Source organism: Trachymyrmex cornetzi, unplaced genomic scaffold (genome assembly GCF_001594075.2).
Source record: "Trachymyrmex cornetzi isolate Tcor2-1 unplaced genomic scaffold, Tcor1.1 scaffold209, whole genome shotgun sequence".
Lineage (NCBI taxonomy): Eukaryota > Metazoa > Arthropoda > Insecta > Hymenoptera > Formicidae > Trachymyrmex > Trachymyrmex cornetzi.
Window position 1 is genome coordinate 443,289 of NW_017296732.1, and position 21,291 is coordinate 464,579.

The 21,291-nt window shown below is 34.6% G+C and overlaps 1 protein-coding gene across 1 annotated transcript in view; it reads right to left on the reverse strand.

Moving 5' to 3' along the window:
- Positions 1 to 2,786: 2,786 nt before the first annotated feature.
- Positions 2,787 to 21,291, reverse strand: part of LOC108759844 (histone-lysine N-methyltransferase, H3 lysine-79 specific) — a 52,797-nt gene continuing 34,292 nt past the window's right edge. The window contains exons 4-18 of the mRNA XM_018505493.1: positions 20,559 to 20,615; positions 17,138 to 17,206; positions 16,120 to 16,309; positions 15,429 to 15,712; positions 12,965 to 13,147; positions 11,063 to 11,518; positions 9,363 to 9,542; positions 8,520 to 8,833; positions 8,194 to 8,440; positions 7,976 to 8,097; positions 7,662 to 7,903; positions 7,449 to 7,572; positions 6,944 to 7,281; positions 3,221 to 3,480; positions 2,787 to 3,040 (exon numbers count right to left, since the gene is read on the reverse strand). Coding sequence (XP_018360995.1) covers positions 3,027 to 3,040; positions 3,221 to 3,480; positions 6,944 to 7,281; positions 7,449 to 7,572; positions 7,662 to 7,903; positions 7,976 to 8,097; positions 8,194 to 8,440; positions 8,520 to 8,833; positions 9,363 to 9,542; positions 11,063 to 11,518; positions 12,965 to 13,147; positions 15,429 to 15,712; positions 16,120 to 16,309; positions 17,138 to 17,206; positions 20,559 to 20,615 — 3,080 coding nt within the window. The 3' untranslated portion in view covers positions 2,787 to 3,026. The remainder of the gene's footprint in view (positions 3,041 to 3,220; positions 3,481 to 6,943; positions 7,282 to 7,448; positions 7,573 to 7,661; positions 7,904 to 7,975; positions 8,098 to 8,193; positions 8,441 to 8,519; positions 8,834 to 9,362; positions 9,543 to 11,062; positions 11,519 to 12,964; positions 13,148 to 15,428; positions 15,713 to 16,119; positions 16,310 to 17,137; positions 17,207 to 20,558; positions 20,616 to 21,291) is intronic.

Sequence of the window (21,291 nt, forward strand, 5' to 3'; positions counted from 1 at the left end):
TAGCATAAACCAAGATTTATTAGATATTGATTTTATAAAAACTCAATATTATGGCAACGATTTTAATTTTATATAAAAAATAAAAGCAATATATTTATATAAAGATATTTTATCTTTTTTTCATATATATATATACCTTAATATATAGATTTTTATCGTCGCGTAAATAACTTTATAAACTATTAAACGCTAATCTTTTATTGACAATAATAAAAATAGCTTTACAAAATGAAGAAAAGTTTGCGATAAGAAAGACAAAGGAATAGTCTCTACTGTGCCGTTGAACACGATTCTTGAGATAACAATGAATAATTGAAGAAAAGACTCCGAAGGGGAGGAACACGCAAGGAGGCGTCTAGTATGGGAAACTACTTTCTGTGTTAGAAGGGTAGGAGAGAGCATCGTATACACTAGAGGTACGAAGGTACAAGCATTAATTTTTGCGAGTGTGAGACTCGAGGGACGAGTTGCATCCACGATGCATCTCGGAGGCTGCGCCGTATTTTATTGCGTGAGGTTTGCAAGTTTACATTACCAAGAGAGGATCTGTTAGTTTCGGTAAGGTAAAGGTTTATAGGGCGGCGAGAAATGTAGAAGTATTCGCGCTACACCGTTATAAATGGCCGCAACAACTGCAGTTAGTCCTAATAGGTAGAATTACTACAATGTTCTTCAGTACGGAGCGGCGTATTAAACAGAATAATCATGTATAAGTGTCGTGGAGCAAAAAGGAAAGGATATGCACAATCAGCACAAACTCTGGGATTTTTTTCAGTATTAAGTATTTATTACATACAAGCATTTTTTACAATATGAAGTATTTGTTTCTTTAGACATGACTGATGATATTTAGCATTTTTTTTCGTTATTGTATATTTAGAAACATTCTCTCGTATTCTATTTAATTACCATTATTATTAGGTATTCTTATAGAATAGTTTTAATAGAATCTCAACCAAATCTAATAAAAATAGTATAAGTGTACACGTGACGCAGGGGTAATATACGGTGTCCAAACGATTAATAAATATTTAAAAGAAGAACTAATATAAATAAGTTTCATACAATAAGTCGTAACGAATCGGGCGTTTCCAAGTTCGTTACAGTTGAAATTTTTACAAGACAAACGCAGAAACAATTTCTCACGTGAGAACGGGCGATAAAACGTGTCAATAAATCTGTCACTTTGCATGGTTTCAGGCTGTGTATATATACGCTTTCCTTGCTCGATTTTCTTTTTAGTGATCGGACATTTTCGGTGTATGAACAAGTGACTCACGACGCAACTCTGTACAAATACGCTCGCTCTAACAACTCTCAATAAAAATATATATTAATCGTTCATAAGAAAATATATTGATTATTCGCGAACGATAGAATTTTTCCCGGCGCCCGAAAAATAAGTCGCAAATGCGAACAAAGAAAAATCTAGAATTTAAATAATTATTAACGAGAAAATTTGAATTTTATAATACACATCAGTTCGATAAATCCTCTACGCCGATTATTATAAAATGCGAATAAAGTAAAGAGCGAGGGGAAAAGGGAGATAAATCTCGCGCGTAAATGTACGAAAAAAATTGAATAATAAACAATTTGTACACTAATCCTATCATTTTTCTAGTGTCGACGTTTCTTTCGATCATGTTTTTCGAACAAAATCAGAATAACAAAAATGCTTTCTCTATTCTTGTTATAAATAATTTGTCGAACTCTATATCGTGAAATAGGGCGAGCGCAAAATATAAAGCATGCTACCGATATATTCCACGTCTCAGAATTTTTATGTTGCAAATAATGACAAGTAAAACTCACTTTTTGGACGTTGCAGCGATATTCGCTTTTACGTTATGCATTAACGTTGCGGTATCGATCGTATTTACCTTCATCGAATAAAGTGCAATTAAATCCCATCCATAGTATCTCTCGCATAACCATTCTTACAATTAACATTACTAGATCGTCACTCACCGTTAACTTATGCAGCGGCTATCTCACAAAGCAATCAGCATTATCGTCTTCGTCATCACAGCTAGAAAATTTATGCACGATCCGCGAAAAAACGTAACGATAGTGAAGTCTAGCAAATACCTAGAATATATACCAATGTTAAGTAGGCCCTCTAAATGAAATACGATAAAAAGAAGAAAGAAAAAAACAGTAAGATTGCTTGACTAGTGAGCGCACGTCCCAAAATCTGGTATGGAAGAAAAGTTTTCTCTTTTTCTATCTACTTTTCCCCATCTCGTATCTGCAGAATGTCTCTTATGAATCCCCTATTCAATAACGCGCTTAGATCTATTCATGAAATTGTTATAAGATAATACCACGCTACGTTATCTTATATGTTAGGGACATTCTCTAATCCATCGTTTTGGCAGATACGTTCTCAGCGTTTGATCCAACTTCTATTTTACCTCTCTTCTTCTTTTGCGTCTTATATTTTTATTCATCATTTACTCTCCGCGCAATTTCCAATTTTGTCATCTCTATTGATTAACGCCTCAAAAATCTTAATTGTAATCTACACACGCATGTATGTGTGATAAGGGCGAAGTCGTGTGTGTATATGTGTGTTGCGTGTGTATGTGAGAAAAAAAAATTTCACGTCGATTCGTTATCGTAAAATATGTCCGTGTAATGAAAATGATGTGTTACAAATAGGCCTCAATCCCCTTCCTTTAGAAAGTTACATTTGTCTAATAGCGTACTACGACACACAGATTGAGTGTCCATACTTGCTGTTGCGTAATAATAATCAGTTAACTTTATATATTATTTTACACTTTCTTCTTCCCGATGACGACGCTCAGAGCTCGGCATGATTGTGAGGTACAGGGATAGTCTTTGCGCCCTCATTCTCGCTTCACCGAGATATCCCCTTTACACATGATACGTCGCGCGACGGCGGTTATTTACATTATCATAAACAACAACGTCTCGTTCCGAATGCTACCGCTCGCTATGAGCAATTCGGTTGCCTAACTGCTCTTTTTCTGTTCGTCCGGGAACGTTTAAGAGACACCTTATGATAGTAGATCTGCGGAGAAGAACAGAGACAGCATTTATACAGGAGTGTTGTCCAGGTATTTTCGATTAAAATGATATATTAGTCCATTTATAGTTGTAATATGTAGGTTCTATAAAATCGCGATTCCAGTTTTCCTTATTAAACAAAATCCAATGATTAAAAATGTAATAAAGACCTTGATTTACATACCTGGTACTTGATTGTTATCCTGTGGCTTGCTGATGAAATTGTCCTGGAACGGATTAACATTGGCATTAGTGGCAGCGGGCACGAACCCCATCGGAGTAAACGGCATCGCCGCCGGATTCAGATTGGAGTTGAGGGTATCCTCATTCGCCAGATTGGGCGTCAGTTCGAGTATCGGCCCGGTATCGTAGCCGGTACTGTTATTACTCAGAGTATCGAAGTCCGACAGGTCTAACAGGTTGTTGGTCACGTTGTTTTGCTTGCTACAAAACGAGCCAAATGAAAAACATACAAAAACTAAATTGGTAGCCAGACATACGGATTAGGGACTACGACTTAAGCGACTATTCACGATCACTAATACGGAATCGCCGCCGCTAAATTAGCTAAGCCGATTGCGAACGATTCATTAACACCTTCAGTTGAATCACTAAAACGAAATGAAACGGATTCGGATTTTATCGGATAAGAACATAGTTCGTGATTCTATGTACATCTAAAAAACGTCATCAACTGAATGATATAAAGCTAGATAAAAATAACTAAATAACGTATCGGATAAATATAAAGCGCTTATGCGTCAATTGTTCTTCTGCGTCATTGATATAACTGTTTCTCAAATTACAGACTTTAAACGCCTTGAGGGGCAACTATTTTGATGTAACTATATAAACAACTATTATAAGCGATGAAGTCTGATAGAAATTGCTTTTATGCGTAGCAGTACTAACCAAGAAGGTCGACAACCTTTTGCGGTCCTTTGCAGTATCCAATATATATCTTTCGTCTGCTTTTGGCCGAATAAAAAAATTTAAATATAACTAATATATTTACGTATGTTATTCTGTTGTTGGATCGCAACAGGTTTCTGTTTAAATAACTACGGGAATCAGTTAGTTAAATTGATATACACGTGTCAACTGTGTAACTATAATAATCATAGCTTGCTAGAACATATTACAGCAAAACAGCAAATACAGATCTAATTACATAAAAAATTGAATCACATTCGACCGATTCACACTCGTCGGATTAAGATATTAGAGAAGAAAATTCATGCCACGTTTGGTTTCTTCTTCTTTCGTTTATTTTCCTATACGGGTACCTTTGTGTAGGATTCGTGGATGTGGTGTGCGTGAAGAGACGTTTTCTCACGAAAAAGTACTATATCGGAAAATGTGGAAGTAAATAGTACATAGCAAAAGTAGGCAGTAAGTTGACATATACCGCGCTTGGTATACAATACACACAAGCATGAGGAACTCAGACAATCATTGTGCAAGGAAAAGAACAAGCCACACCATATCAACGTTAGTTAACATGCATTGGTGATTTGTTACGAAAATCAGTCGCACTTACGGTACACAACTGGTCAATAAATGGAAGAACACTTTTTATTAGTACCTAATTGGAGGAAAGATCAAAGAGAGATACTCAGCAAAGATGATATTTACAAATTATTATACTATATATACTTATTATACTATGAAAATGTTAGTTGCATTTAATGTAACTGCGATACGTTATTATTTTGCTACTTTGCAAAAGTCATGTTAGTATTATTCATCCTTGCTGAGTTGGTATATTGTGAAATCACAAAACGAAATTTTTCGATGACTCATTAGATTTATGCCGTTTGTTTCTCTTTACATTATATATACTGAGATTTATTTGTCCTATGTGATTTAACATTAAATGTATTCTGCAGTTTTGTTAATATTTTTCTTAATTTCATATTTTGTGTACGATATTACATAACGTTCTTCCAACTCGTTCACGTAATACCTAATGACGATCGAAGTACGCGATTCTCGTTATCTATGACAATCTAGCTAAAAATAGTATGTAAATTTGCCGTTAATACATAGCTGAATATCAATTATAAAATATATGTAACTATTACAATAGATGATGTACAATATACATTCTCATATTTGCAATCTCATCACCGCGATAGTAATGTTAGTCTCATAATTTATTATTGATAATATGTTGCTAATCGTGCAACTAATCATATCATAAACGGTGAGTCGCAATGGCGTGCTTATTATGCTCGTCAACCGTTATTCTGACTACTTTTGCAATGTACAATACGCATGGGTCACTCAGAATATTTGCATGAAGCGATAAATGTTCGGTGAAATTAATTTCGATAGGCAGTTCCTTCCTGTAGATGTCTCAGGAAAGCGCAGTATATAAACTTTTTTTTACTAAATAACTGTTTATTATAATAATGTACATATTGTTCATTTGCTACAACAATATAACAAAAATTGTCATTCTTTAATTGCAAAAAAAAACCAGAAACATTAAGAAAAAAAAAAAAGAAAAATATATACTTTAAAAGTATATACATACTTTTATTCCTTTACGATCAGTTCTTAAATAAACATTTCTCATTTAAAAATTAATATTTCCTACAAAACTTTATTGATTTAAAACATTCAAACTTATTTATTAGAAAACTTAGTATTTTGAGTTGTATCTTCGCTGCAGCAAATGAGCGATATATATATATACATATATATATATACACGCGATATAACTTTGAAACTTAATTCACTTCAATAGTTAACCGATATTACAAGACACAATTATAAACAACACAATTTATTATATATACAATGCCTTTCATAATAAAGCTTTTAAGAATACATCTAACAATTTTACATTCAACCATAAATACAAGTTCAAATAATTGCCATTTCAGAATCTGATAGAATCCCTCTTGCCGGTTCGGAATCTGATAGAACCCCTCTATGTATGTGTACAAATCTAAAATTCGAAATAATCAATCTGTTTATGGTGCGATAATAATTCATTGTGATTTATCACTACATCATAGAATTTTTATCACACCTATTTACAAATAAAAGTGTACAATATTTAATTTAATACATTTGGCGTGGCACGTATTCTCTATAGATTTAAATTAGACAGTGTATTCAAGAAATTTTTATACGGAAATTTTTCTTTTTAATAGGTGCCATAGTAATATTTGACTTTTTAATTTTCTGTAACGCGTAGATGGCTTTATTGTATATTATGTAAATAAGAATTTTATGTTTAATTCATTTTACGTGCAATATTTAAAAGTTGATCCTTTTATTGCGGATTAGTCGAATATCTTACGTGTATGATATTCATTTAACGTTTAAGTTCTTTTTCCGATCGAGTAGCTATACTGTTGACTTTGTAATAATCAGTCCATTTTAATTAAATAGTATATTGGCTAGTATCGTGCAATTACTTATGCCCTATAAAAACGTAAGTGATATTGCACTTTACCTATCTGTTTCATAGTGTTATTTTACAATTAACTATAAAATTAATTTCTGACTAATTAAATACAATAAAAGATTGTTCAAGTTTATTTTTCGTATCATGCTTAAAAGATACTTTCGCTGTTACGTAAAAACATTAAATCTCCTTGATATTACATTCTTGCCTTTAATATATTTATTTTTGGATGTATTTTTCAATCGTATAATAAAATTGGATTTAGCAGCGTATGTTGCATCTAAAATCTTGAACGCTTTTGAATCACATCGAAAATTATATGTCTCAATGCCCAATTAAATGCGCGTTACCGCAAAAAACAAGTTATTACTATGGTATATTATTGTCCATCGATCTAACGAGAAAAGACGCATATGTTTTTTTAACTCTCGGTCGACGAAGGTATAACACGTTTACGATTCCGTGGTTTAGAATTGGTATACTTACACAGTGGCATTGTCCAGCGTAATCGATTGACTGTTGATACCATTTCCGTGATTCGTATGATGACCGTTCAATTCTCCTTCAACGTTACCCTGATTATTATCCAATACAATTTTATTTTCGTTAATGCCGTTGCTATGTGTCGTGCCGTTGTGCACTATATCAGGTGCAGATACACTGTTTTCTATGTGATGCGCCCGTTGTTCGCCGCTGATAAATTGCTGAGTCGCCTCGGAAATTAAACTAGCTGTCATGACGTCGTCACCTTTACCGTCCGGCATCGGTTTATTCTCGTCGGTAGGGCTATCTTCTTTTAGCTTGTCGCCATCACCGCCTTCTCCCTGTACATATTCGTTGTAAGAGATTATTTAATTTTGTTAATTAATTTATTAATTTATATGTAAACTTCAGTCTGGATGAATTGCTCCAATATTAATAATAATAATTTGAATAATTTTTAAATTTAATAGAAGCATTAATATATTTATATAAATGTTTCTCATATTACCTTGGTAGACGTATTAGTTTGATTTTTGCCTCTAGTCCTAAGCATAATCGCCTCGACTCGTTTGCGTCTAGCGTTGCGTTCCTCTTCTTCCTTTTTAAGCCTCTCAGCCATCTCGATTCGTTGTCTGTAATTTAAATATATTGGTATCTCATCATGTAATCTATTATTATAAGTTTTCCAAAAAGATAAAGAAGGAGAAGATTTTAAACCAACTTTTCTGCTTCTTCTCTCGCTTTGCGTTCTGCTTCTTCTTTTTCTTGTTTCTGGCGAGCTTCCTCTTCTCTTTTTCTTCTATCTTCTTCCTCACGACGTTTAGCTTCTTCGATTGCCAATTGCAATCGCTGTTCCTCGGCTTCTCGAGCTTCATTAGCTAAGCGTATAGTTTCTTCCTCCAGACGACGTTGCTCTTCTTCCTCCGCGCGCAATCTTTCAGCTTCTAGACGTGCTTCTTCTTCCTACGGAAATTGACGACAGATGTAAAAACTAAATTGATCTAATATTAAATTGATTTTGTAGATGGTATGTACCTGTCGCTGGCGCTCTAATTCCGCTTCTCGTTCCGCTTGTTCTCGAGCTAATCTTCTACGTTCAGCCAAAGCGGCTTTTGCTTCCTCTTCGGTGGTGATTCTGATTTTCGCGATCATTGAAGCTGTAAAGTGAATCATTAATATAGATATATATTCACCATTAAATCAAGAGTTTGTCACAAATCATTCGACATCGATAAAATTTTGATTAATCATACCTGACATGTCAACTTGCTCGTCCATTTCACCTTCAAGCTTGATTTCAGTCATCTCCGGCGATTTCTTCTCCTGTTTATTTTCCTGTTTGTTCTCTTCCTTTTTGGCGATTTTCGACGGTTCTTCCGCAATAGCACCAGATAGATTCTCTTGCATTAAATTAGTTTCGTCTTTGACTTGTTTGCTTGTCGACACAGGTTCTGTCGCTATCTTTGTATTATTAGTTATAGATTCGACAATATTCGCTTCCTATTGGAAAAAAATGAAAATGAAAATTTGAATATACATCTTTTACTTCAATATATAAAAATTATATATTGAAATTTACCTGTGTCTTTTCGCTACCCTGATCTTTCTTTTCCTCATTTTTATCCTCCGATTTCACATTCTGCGTCTCTTTATTCTCATCCTGCTTTATGATCTCCACGTTAGTTTCGCGAATAAGTGGTGCGTGCTCAGCTCCGGGACTCTGCAGGGGTGTCGCTTTCGGAGTTATTCGCGGTGATGACTTGGCGTTCTTGATTAATTTCTCCGTCGGCTTTCTCACTTCCGCGACTTTGGGTATAGAAGGTTTCTTTGGAGTGCTATGGACCTTTGGCAGTGGTGGCTTTGAATCCTTCGTTAATTTCGTGTCCACCAGATCTATGATAACGAGAACGATCGAGATATTTTCTATTCTATCGCATGTGAAGCTTCTCGAGTACATACATTTATAGTATTTACATGTGCAATTCTAGCAATCGTGAACAAAAATAATATATACAAGAGGTTGAAAATAGAAATTTAAAAGCAAAATTTCATTAAAAAATAATAAAATATAAATTTCGTAAAAAAATAAAATTTAAATTTATAAAAAAATATATTGTTCAAGAGAAGAAAAGATATACGAAGAAAAAAATTTCGGATAAAGCCAAGATGTCGTTAGACATGTATATATGTATCTTTCAGGATATTCGGATTACAGAGAGGGGCATAAAAATAATTTTTATATTTATCTCCTCTTCGACATAATTACTCCAACAGTAGTGTAGTAGTGCTCTACAATCTTCGTTAATCGAGGATTTAGTTTTGGATTAATTGTTTATCTTTTCTTTTTTTTTCTAGTCCCTTCGCTGATCCTCGGATGATGTAAAAGGGCCGATAGGAGGAGAAGTAAAATGGGCATGCTCACTGTGTTTCTCTGTGACCGAGACACCGGTACCGGCAATAGAAGCAGGCCGCGGTCGGCGCGACGCGGCCGTGCGGGTACGCAGATTGACGTTACTGCTGCCCACGCTGCTGGCGCTCTGTTGACTCATGGAGCTGTGCGGTCGGGACGGGCTGTTGGGTGTCGCTTCGCCGCTGCGGATACCTACGCGTACCCACCCAAGGTAAGTAATTTGTTGATCTTTTCGATGGAAACTTGAACGCGATCGCGCAGATCTTTCGATAGAGAAGCACGGCGGTGCAAATGAATTTCTCGTTTGTACTTTTCACACTTTGCATATTGAGATCGTATCGCGCTTGTGACGTTGTTGTGACGAACGCGAGGTGTAGCAGGTGAACAAGAAACACAAGCACCGCCACCGACGTTCAAGTGCAGTCCGTGAGAAAAAACAAGAAGGAAAAGAATACAGTCGGAACAAAAGAATAAGCCAATACAAATAAGACAAATTAAGCGAACAGAATAAGAAAAAATAAATTATAATCGCACAAAAAAGAATGAACTGAAAATAAGAATAAAAAAGTAAATTAATTAGGAATAAAAAAATTGCACACCAAATACGAATATATACATTTATAATACTAAGTGAATTGCAAAATAAGTTATATAGCGATATAATAAGGTATAAAAACGTGCAGCTTACCGGAATGTTAGCTCATACCTTCACCCGTGGTACCGAAAAGCCGTTGAAGAGATCTTCCTCAGGAGCGTTTTGTTAATCAATTCGGAAGTCAAAGAGCCGGCTGCATCAAAATCGCGTTGACAATGCTTAATTAAATTCTCTTCCTTTACATTATCAATTTAGCTGTTCTTTAATTAATGCAAATTGTGCAGATGTTGATACAACCGGCTCTTGATGTTAAAAGTGATAAAAGAGTCTGCCATCAAAATATAATATTAAAAAGTATAGAGATTTTCGAAAATCGATGGGTTAATTATACCTCTGAGAAAGTATAATAGATAGAAAAAAGTTAGAATAATTAATATTTCGCGACTCTTGAAATTAGAAGAAGAACATCTTTTTTTATGTTCACGCCGTGAAATAAAGTTGGTTATCCCGATTGACTTACAAAGACTCCTTTTCACACTTATTCATACATGTGTGCACCCAACTCTGATTGAAGTTTTCTTGTTAGACAGTGAGTGCATTCATGTGTTGTATTTTTATTCAACTTTGATTTATGAAATCGTTTCCCATTTTATTGAAAACCATATGCCAAGCTTACGAAGCTTGTCATTAAGCAATGATCAGTTTGACTATGTACAGTGACAGAAATCGACTAGAAAACAAATTAGTACAAAGCGGGTGATTAATTATTCTGAGAAAAGCTATAATGTTGATCGGAGAAAGTTATATCGCATAAAGAGGACATTGAATATTACGAGATAAATTGATAAAACTGTAGTTTTTATGTATAAAAAGAATGTGTGATCTATTATTGAACTATCGCTTAACTATAATTATACTGTATAATTATTAACTATAATTGTTCATCTATAATTATACGATTAAGGCTAGACCTCTACACTTTCTTAATACAAAGAATGGAAAAACTACCGATTTATTTCTTCGGAAATCGTGGGAGATACTTTTGCTATGTACAGAAGCTCGATTTAGTTTACAGAAGGATTCGAAGTAGTCGAGTTGAGTGCACAGTAACACTTACCTTGTTGCTGTTGGGTCTGTTGGTACTCGCGAGCCTTTCGGCGTAGTCTTTCGGCGCGGGTGGGTCTGGGCATAGGTGCCGCGCCCGGTAGCGTGCCCATGCTACGCGAGTTATCGGAGCGTTTTAGACTCTTGGCTCCTCCGGGCGCGGCCAAGTGCGACATGCTGCGACTCATGCTAGAAGCGCTCTGCAGAGGCTGGCTTTGCTGTTGTTCCGCCAACGTGCCGAGTTGTTGCTCGGTCGTGCGTTTCCTAGGCTGCGCCAGCTGATCCAGCCTGGACATGGAGTAAGTCCTACCTGGCGAACGTGTGAAGGCCTTGGCGCTGGAGCTGCGTGCCGTCGACGGCGGGCCGTCGCGCGGGGACGGTATCGTCGGCATGAGGTCGGTGCGTCTCCTGTTCACACGTAGGTAAACCGAGGTCGGGGTGCTGGGCGTGCCACCGTCGCTATCATCACCTGCAAAGAATCTCGCTTAGGGTGTCGCCCGTACTGCGAAACGAGCGACGTCCATCGATTCGTGGGGATACGCGACGCGGCTCGCTCGATGGAGAAGCACACTCGAGTAAAGAGTTTCTCTGACGCGCCAACTCGGTCGCATTCAGATTCTCATCTCTCTTTTTTCTTTGCTATTTCTTTGCGGTTGTGTTGCTTTGCTTTTCATGCTGTGTGGGGATGATGCGGAGAAGTACACTGAGAGAGATTTTATTCGGAATTTCATAGCTGTAAAACTGTAAAGTACAATATATTCGCGTTTGCTTAAAATTTCAATGCGAAAAAATTAGTATATTTTCAATGTAAATAATTGAAGAGAGAAGAGATTTTTATTAACAAAGGATATATACTTTTTGAACGATTTCTTTGATAAAAAATATTCTCTCAACGTACATAAATCATGTATTAAAGCACATGTAAGTATTTAAATACCAAATAGGTATCAAATTTAATGTGCATATTTTATATACACATTAAAAGAAAATACATATATTATTACGATATTTTTTGTAAATAGCACATAAAAAACATTCAAAGATAACATTCAATTAGAGTTAATCAAACAAGTTCTAAAAACACAGCAAGAAACCCATCTATGCAAGCAATAAACCTTATAATATTGACGATTATAAGTTTACGTTAAATTAACTAACATCATTAATTGAGTTAGATTTTCACCGCCGTACTTTGTTACAACGTGCAATAATTTTATTACTAAACTACAATTTAAATTTTATTATATAGTAAATTATCGAATATATCTTAAGTTGTGTATGTAATTGTTAATAAACTAATAGTTAAACGTTGAATTGCGAGATATATGTTTTAATGAAACAAATGAAAAATTGATTGTGACCGATAATCGTCCTATTAAATCGTATTCGCGACGAATTCATTAACAAATAACACTGATTGTGAGCTAAGTATTAATTAACGTACTACGAACTAACAAACATACTAATATAAACTAAAGGTTCGGCTTGCAAAATGCACGTTGCAACTAAATATTAATAGTGTCTAGTGGTTAGTTTGTGTCAGTTACGAGATTAATAGGAATCGCATATGGATAGGCGAACTAATTATTGCGTGATATTGGTTGCCATATATATGGTTTCACTCACAAATGATTAAATCGTAAAATCCACCTGATACCAATATCATGCAATCGGGAAGGAGCTACCGAATGAGAGAAATATGTTCTTATACGGTGTTAAATGAACGTTACATGCGTTGATAGAGTGTAGTGAAGTAAATGAAAGACGTAATGGCGTAGAACACGAGAGAGAAAGGGAGAGTCCGACGAGAACAAGTGCTAAACAAAACGAGAGGTAAAGGATCGACAATATTCATGACGAACAGAAACGGATCTCTCCCGGCTTTCTTGCAGGCTTCTGAGAGATCAGGACTCACCACTGGCAACCCGCTGAATCATGGGACGCCTAGTGTCGCTATCGGACTTATCATCGACGGCAAAGATGTCAGTTGTGGGGGGCAGAGAGAGGCTGGCTCTCTTATGCTTGGCAGGAGTTAAGGGGGGATCGGGGCTAGAATTCCAATTGAACACCTCGTACATGGACGAGGACATTCTCATATCTGCGAACAAACCATTCAACGCAACGCAAATATTAGGTATTCCGCGAAAAGTAGTCTTCTAAATAGGGCCGGGATAATGAGAAAAATAAGTCGGGAAAGCATAGGTATCAGCGTGAGTTAGATACAGTGCGAATCGCACACATGTTGTCTCCCTTTATTATTTTATTTTCCATACACCTCACTATGCAGAACCATCACCGGTAAGTATAAATCATAAAAGGGACAGAACTACAGAGAGGAAACGTAACCCCAACAGTTAAAAATTATTTCCTGATATCTTAAGAAATCTATGTATCTTCCATTTCCTTCCAGTGGTTTCCAAAATGTTATTTCGTTAAAGAAAAAAAAAGAGAATGTTCGGACAGAGAGGGAAGAATGTGTGGATGAAAGTGTGACGTTTACAGGGTGAATACTAACCGAGCAATCTGTGTGTGCAGTGTAATAGTAAAAATAAATGATATCGCGTAAAAAGCAAAACTTGCGATTTATAACGCGGGATTCAAAACGTTCTCAAGACTCGCTTGTGTAACCAATCTCAAGCTGAAAATACGTGAATTCGGCTGTCGATTAAAGGAATATTGCCATAAGAGTGTACACAAAATAGGCTATAGAGAGTGTAAACCTGAAAGTAAAGAACCAAATATAAAAACTTACGCTATGGGCAAAATCGCGATACAGATCCTAATAGTGCTGGACAATCGTTCTTTCATGCCTCGCGATGTCGTCTTTGCAATTTCATACAATTTATAACACACGAAAACAATATTTTTTTATTTTGATCGACTATTTAAGAATTCAAAAAACGCAATTCAATTAATTTAATCTTACAAAGAGAGAAGTAATATCGCTTCAGCTATTCATTAATTTCCATAATCATAATAATTCACGTATTTTATTAAACATAATTATTTTTATTACTATTTGCATTCCACGTTATGATAATAAGTACAACAACTTTACGCAGTGAACAGATTGAATTTTACAGCAAATACTCTATAAAATTTTGTTTTTTTCCTGCGATGGAATCTTTTCTTACTGTGTAAATAGTAGTATCGATTATCACTAAGAAAAATATATCGTTATCGGAATTGAACGTGAAGTATAAGCTGCGAGAAGACGCTTTCTTCGTAACGTTTATTCGACCAGCTCTGAAAATCGACATGACATAGAAAAAAATTTTAAAAGCGATGACGTGATTAAATGACACATTCCTCATGAATCCGCGACAGAAAGAACGATTATAAGCTTGTACAACAAACATCAATCATCAATATATATATGTCGGATGTTCGAGCAAATAGGGGTGGAGCAAGCAAATGGAAACGGGACGTGAATTCATCGATACGATTTATCCCTTCAGAACGTACCATCAGATTTATCTCGCTTCGAATAACAACCTTCGAAACATCATCGCGAAAGACTTACAAAATACCGTCGTATATTTAATTGTAAGATGACTTAACTGTCGTTAATCAGGTGTTTAATCTCGATCCTTCTCGTTATGCGATATAGCGTATACTAAGTATCCCGATCCGTATTTATACTCACATTGAAGTAAATCCGCTTCCGAGTCGCTCATCATGCGTGTTCGCATCAACGATCGTTGTTGATTCGACGCCCGACTGAATTTACAATAAATACTAATTTGCATTCTACCGGTGCACGGTGCAGAATAAATACGACGCGTGTATTATTTACCCATCTTATGCGAGAAACGGAAAAGCCTTTAACACTTTCAGCTGCTGCTGAGCTACTTCATATTACATATTTATATTTTATGAGATATTTCTTATACATCACATTTCAATCTTCTCTCTGTGATAAATTACAGAATATTATTTACGAACAGTTGCCCGCACTTTAATTATGAACACAGAAAATTATGCTGGATTTTAGAAACATACGAGAGATTCATTTAACCAAGACTGAAATTGATCAATATTCGTGACGTAGATCAGAGAATAAAATTATCGTGCAAACATTGGTTGAATCAAATTGCATACTGTAGATTGATATTATAGAAGAGAAACTATTTAGAAATATTCCAAATTCTTCGGAGTCTACCGGAGAATTCTCGATTGAGAATAGTTTACATAAAACAGAAACGACCAAATATGTATGTAGAAAGTTTAACATCGCGCGCTGAAAGGGTTAATCGAATTTCCACGTGCGATATGCAACTAACGTGCTCGCATCGCCTTCTTGCCAACTGATATTTAGTGAACTTTGGTGAATTGACGTAATTCGATCGATCGATATTTGAAGAAACATATTGACTGACCTTCGCCCGGTTTCCGGTCGAGTCCACCAGCGGAAGTGGCCCGTTTCTTGCTGCCATCCAGCTCTCTCTCGGAGGATCTCCTAGTGAGGGGCTGCGCAGCAGAAAACATCATGACATTGGTAGTGGAGGTGGCCCTGCGGGTACCCCAGACGATGTGCGACCTCTCATTCCTCTTCTTTGCCTCGATGCGTGCCTCTCTCTCCTGATTTTTACGGAGGATAGCCTCCCGTCTCTCTCGCTCCGCCTCGCATATCAGCCGTTTTCTCTCTTCGACTTGATTTCGTCTGTACAAAAAAGCGACGAAATAAATATAAATTACAAAATGAATCTAATTTTAGACATAAGGTCTGTTTTCTGTGGCTGAGCTAGTACTACATACTTTTGAAACTTAAAGTGAGATAGGTGTATATTTGATATTTGGCGAAACCGAGAAAGAGAGTTCTAGTGCAGTCTAGTGTAGGAAACAGACTCATAATTTCAGAAACTTTTTACAGATAAGAGACTAAATCATTTCCTATTTTACGTACAGAAGTATTAATTTCTTTCAACAAAATATCAAGATACACGTAATTTAAGCGGAAAAGGATTTACAAATGTGTTCTTTAAATTCTTTATCTAAAATTAATGAAATTAATTTATCAATTGGATCAATTGTAAAGTCTCTTAATTGCGGCATTTAAAATCAACAAACCTGTCGTTATCACGCGATCTGAGTTCATCGATGCGTCTTCGTCGCTCTTCCTCACGCTGTTCGCGGAAGCGTTGCGCGGCGAGAGCCTGCTGCCTGAGCTCCTCCAATTTCCGCTGCCGCTCCTCGTTCTGCCTCTCACGGACGAGCTTCGCCCTGTCCAACTCCTTCGAGCTTCCCGTCGACTCCCGTCCTGCGAATCACGCGAAACAAAAATATTCAGTATCCGCTTGCTAATTGCAAAAACTAATTGCAAATGTTTAGTTTGTGCTGACTGTTTTTCACAAACAAGTGAATTCGATTAGCGATCAACGGATCTTTTTTTTTTAGAATCTTATACGAAGAAGTTTTTAATCGCAGCTTCACTCAATTATACATTTAGTAATATAAATTTCAAGTTAAGCGGGTTTAAATACATTGAGACAATTTACAATCGAAATTATAAAAAATCATTATAAGTCACAAATAAAAGGGAAAAAGTTTGCAAATAAAAATTAATATTCTTAGAATTTGAAACAATTCCCAAAGTAAATGTAATATAAACATATCGTCAATAATATCAAATACCCAAATAATTAATTATTAAAAATAATTTATATAACAAGACAAGTGTGTGTATGTATACGTATGTATATGTATAGGAATAAGATAATCAAAGGAATGTTAATCTTATCTCATTAAAAAAACAGCTAGAGAATATATACATATATGTATATATAAAATACAATAAGATAGTAACAAAAATAGCTATTTACAAACGAAATATTTAATCAGAGAATATGGTAAAATACATGGCGCGATTAGAGATAATATTCAATACGAATGAGTTTATTTATTATTAGGTTAACATATAGATACGCAAAATTAACATGAGTAATAACTGCCATCGTTATTCGTTGACTGATATGAATGTTAGGATTAAAAGGCGTTATTATATCTCATTAGTATTATCGAAAAAGAAAGAATTTACTGAGAAGAAAGAAGGAAATGGTCTGTACAGTGCCCTTGAAAACGTTGGTACCTTCATTGTCGTAAGGACGATCGCCATCGAGAGAGTCCTCGTCGTAGAGACTTCGCGGGCGCTTCACATCTGCCAAGAAGAAAGCGAGACATGTGCGTGTACATGTAAGATTCAAGTATTAATAAGACTACAGCATGTACGAATGAATGTATGAATGAATGAATAAATGGTTATTAAGGTATGCACCTGCTGTGTATAGTGATATAGTATATGTGTGCTCGCGCGGTTAAAATGAATGGTTTGCATGCACGTGAGTGCTCGTGTTAATGCAAAATTGTGGACAGATGTTGCAACGAAGAAAAGTAATGGATAAATCGTGATGATGTTAGTATCGATAGGTTCTGGTAACTTTTGGTACATAAATACAAAATTTTATTAATGAAATAATTAGGAATTAAAAACTAAGGAGTACAAAATTGTAAATAATAGACCATTCTAGTTCTTTTAATGCTTATATCAAGAATATCAAAACGTTGTCTTTTTATGCCTTCTCTTTGCTTAGTAAGCTTCTAAGTGAGTGGCCCAAATATCTCCATTTTATAAAATAACAACTCTCATTTTTTCTTTAAGCGATGTTTTCATCCCGTAATCTTCGTCTGCCTTTTATAATTTTTTCGGAAAAGATAATCAGACTATAAGAAGAAGGCTGTGTAATAAATCTGCTCTTCAGATATACGTTTTACAAATACGATAAAAAAAACGAGGTTATCATAATGTGAAAAGAAAACCCATTTTCATTGAATATTAAAAATGTAAGCCGCATTCGCTAAGAAGCTTTCAAGGCGAGCTGAAAATTGCGCAGTAGCGAAAAAAGTACGTCACATTTTACCAGCCAATTTTATTATTATCAATAATGAATCAAGATGAAAATTGTGCAGAAAATGTCATAATATTTAGTATTCTATTTAATACTATACAAATCCTGTTAAATTATACTGACAGTTCAGAAAGAAATGTTAATTAAAAAAATAACGTCAGGACTTGTAAAAATATATTACTTGAAAAATAAATAATATTCGCCTAATATTTTTAAGGCATAGAGAAAAAACATTTTTACACTAAACTCATATTTAATTTATTACATTTAAACAGAATTCACTCGCGAATGCAACAATATTTTGCGATATTAATATACAGCGATAAATTTTTTATAATATCATTTATTAAATTTACAAACGTATCAGAAGATTAGTTTTTAAACTGAAAAGCGTTAACCATTATTTGTTGAACACGCACTCCGTTACACAATTGTCAAATTACAGAACTCGTTAGCGTTGTTATTCGTTGCAGGATGAACTCGATTTTTATATATCTTTCGAAATAGTACGTGTCGACCAAAAAATGAAAACATTTAACATTGCACTGAGAAAAATTCTGATTGAAAATCAACGAATCAGAAGATTCTGATTATATCAGTCAGAGTTCTTGTTTTCTCAACTAAAATTATAATAGATTCAACAAGAAAATTCTGTTACAATATAAATAATATCAATTCTTTTCGCTCGTATAACTTACAACAAATTAATAAATAGTAAAACCCAGGTCAATACATTAAACGCGAGTTGTAGTTAGGTGTATTAAATAATATTTATTAGTCACAAATTATAATTTTCCGACGATATGTTTCAACGGTAAGTTTCAACTATACTTAGTCCTCATCAGTCACAGAAATACATAAATACTCAAATATCTAATTATATTAACATATTATGAGGAACGTCTCACATTCGAGTTACAATAGATAATATAATAGATTTTTAGGAATCATCTCACCTTCGTGTTACAAATGACGGTATATCGCAACCATATTATGTGTAGTCAAACTTAATAAAAATAAACGATGTAGTGAAGAATCATGATTCCGAACCAATTCATCGGTTAATAGCGAGAAAGGGTAGTCAGTATGAATAAATGAATAAATTCCAGTCATATTAATGATGTAGCTCGATGTCAAATCATATAAAAGGTTGTATGTATGTCCTTAATAATATTGGTAGAAAAACTAAATAGAATAAATTACCATCAAAATTGAAACTATAAAGACATTAAACAGTTTGTAACTTAAAAACTATCTTTAGCACTTAAAAATATATAGTAAACCGATAATAAATTATGACTTTATGTATTTGTATGTGTGTGTGTATAAAAATTTCATTAGAATAACGCGAAACATAAATAACAAACGCTTTAAACTTATAATGCGCGACGTCTTCTGCGCCCGACTCCTAGTGCCCTTACTCTTTCCAATTCTTTGCTTTAAATTTATAATGTTAATTAATAAAATTAAATAATTATCAAGGAATAAAGAATAAAGATTATGCAACACTTACATTAATATGAAGATAAATACAATTTATATATAATGGCAAATTAGCAGCAGTCTATTAAAATTTTATGATTTGACATCAAGCTACATCATTAATATGACTGGAATTTATTCATTTATTCATATTGACTGCCCTTTCTCGCTATTAACCGATGAAATTGATTCGGAATAATGACTCTTCACTATATCGTTTATTTTTATTAGAGGACTAAGTATAGTCGAAACGTACCGTTGAAACTTATCGTCGGAAAATTATAATTTGTGATTAATAAATATTATTTAATACACCTAACTATAACTCGTTTAATGTATTGACCTGGATTTTACTATTTATTAATTTGAAGAAAATTCTGATTTGTTTATTTTCAACCAGAATTCCAATTAATGCAACCAGACTTTTTCAGTGCAGTTTTGTTAAAAAATAGCCTAGCGAAAGCAATATCTTATAGGCTCAATAAACGCGAGTAGGAAATATTATGTTCTATAGCAATATTATATTCTGCGGCTTGTCGTTAAATAACATTCCATAATTTATATTTATATAAATTTATTTTTTTTTTCACATTCAGAGATGATATTGTTCAATTCTCATGCTTACAATTAGTTAAATTAGATCTTTGTACAAATCAAGATGCAAATAAAATTCAGGATTTGTCACATAAAATTGTTATACTCTTTGTTACATAAAATTGAATATAAACAGATATATTTAGACATTTTTAGCATTTATTTACAGATTTATTTAGCATTTTTTAATTATAACATAGATATAAATTATCTCAATTTCAAGAATATTATATTAAAATTATTGCATTGGGACACGTTAATCTTTCGTTAGCAACACCAAAATCATATGGAATCCCTTGGGTACCAAAACAAATCACGATACATATCACTTTTCGCTTTATAAACAATTATGTCGAAAGATCAAAGGTGTCTCTGCGCATACAAATATGCAACGGGTTGGGATGCAATCTCGCTTTTAGATGTTCAACGCAATAAACACAGCGATTCTCTCGATGTTGCAAAGAGATAGGTATCACACACAAGTCACACAATTGTTATCGAAGTACGTTGAGCTCAACCCGAGCATACCTGTCAAAGAGAGAGAGTCGTCACCACCAATCTGGGCGAACCAGTGCATCGTTTGCTCTGCGGAAGACAAATTCGATGGTGTACACTTTCTCTGAGAGTTATAAAGTTCACGTAGTTCGTAATACTCTTCGCGCGATAAACATTACCAGCACTGTCAGCGAAAGATATGTGTTTAATGATTAATGATATCAAATTGCATTGCTGTAGATAGCACCAACTGATTCTAATCAATATTGTTTACCTAATAACGACAGAGTGTCATATACGTTACATGATATTGCAATTTATTCGACCACATTACTTGCTAAATGATATTATTTTCTCTGAGTTGCTTAAAATTATATTATCTAATTATATTGTGGTCTTTTGAAATTTTGCAATAAATAAATACCGTTAACTGTATCTGCGTAACGAAGTTATTCATTAAATCTCTATATTCGAAATTACATTTTCGTCGAGCGATGAGATATATTGATCGACATCTCGTTATCTCACCACGTTATACACAATCGGTGCCAGCGAAGTCTTTCGCTTTGCATCCATACTGCATTAATCCGATGTACCCCACTTTCCCCTACGTTTATTAATTGCAACGTGGTTGGCTTATTTTCATCTTTTGCGGTCCGTTTTCGACAAGTATCAATGGGAACGACTGCCAAGCTGCCAATATTATTACCTACCACTGATTGCAAATATTAGATGGAAGGAAAGAGCGTGAGAACAAAGGAGGAAA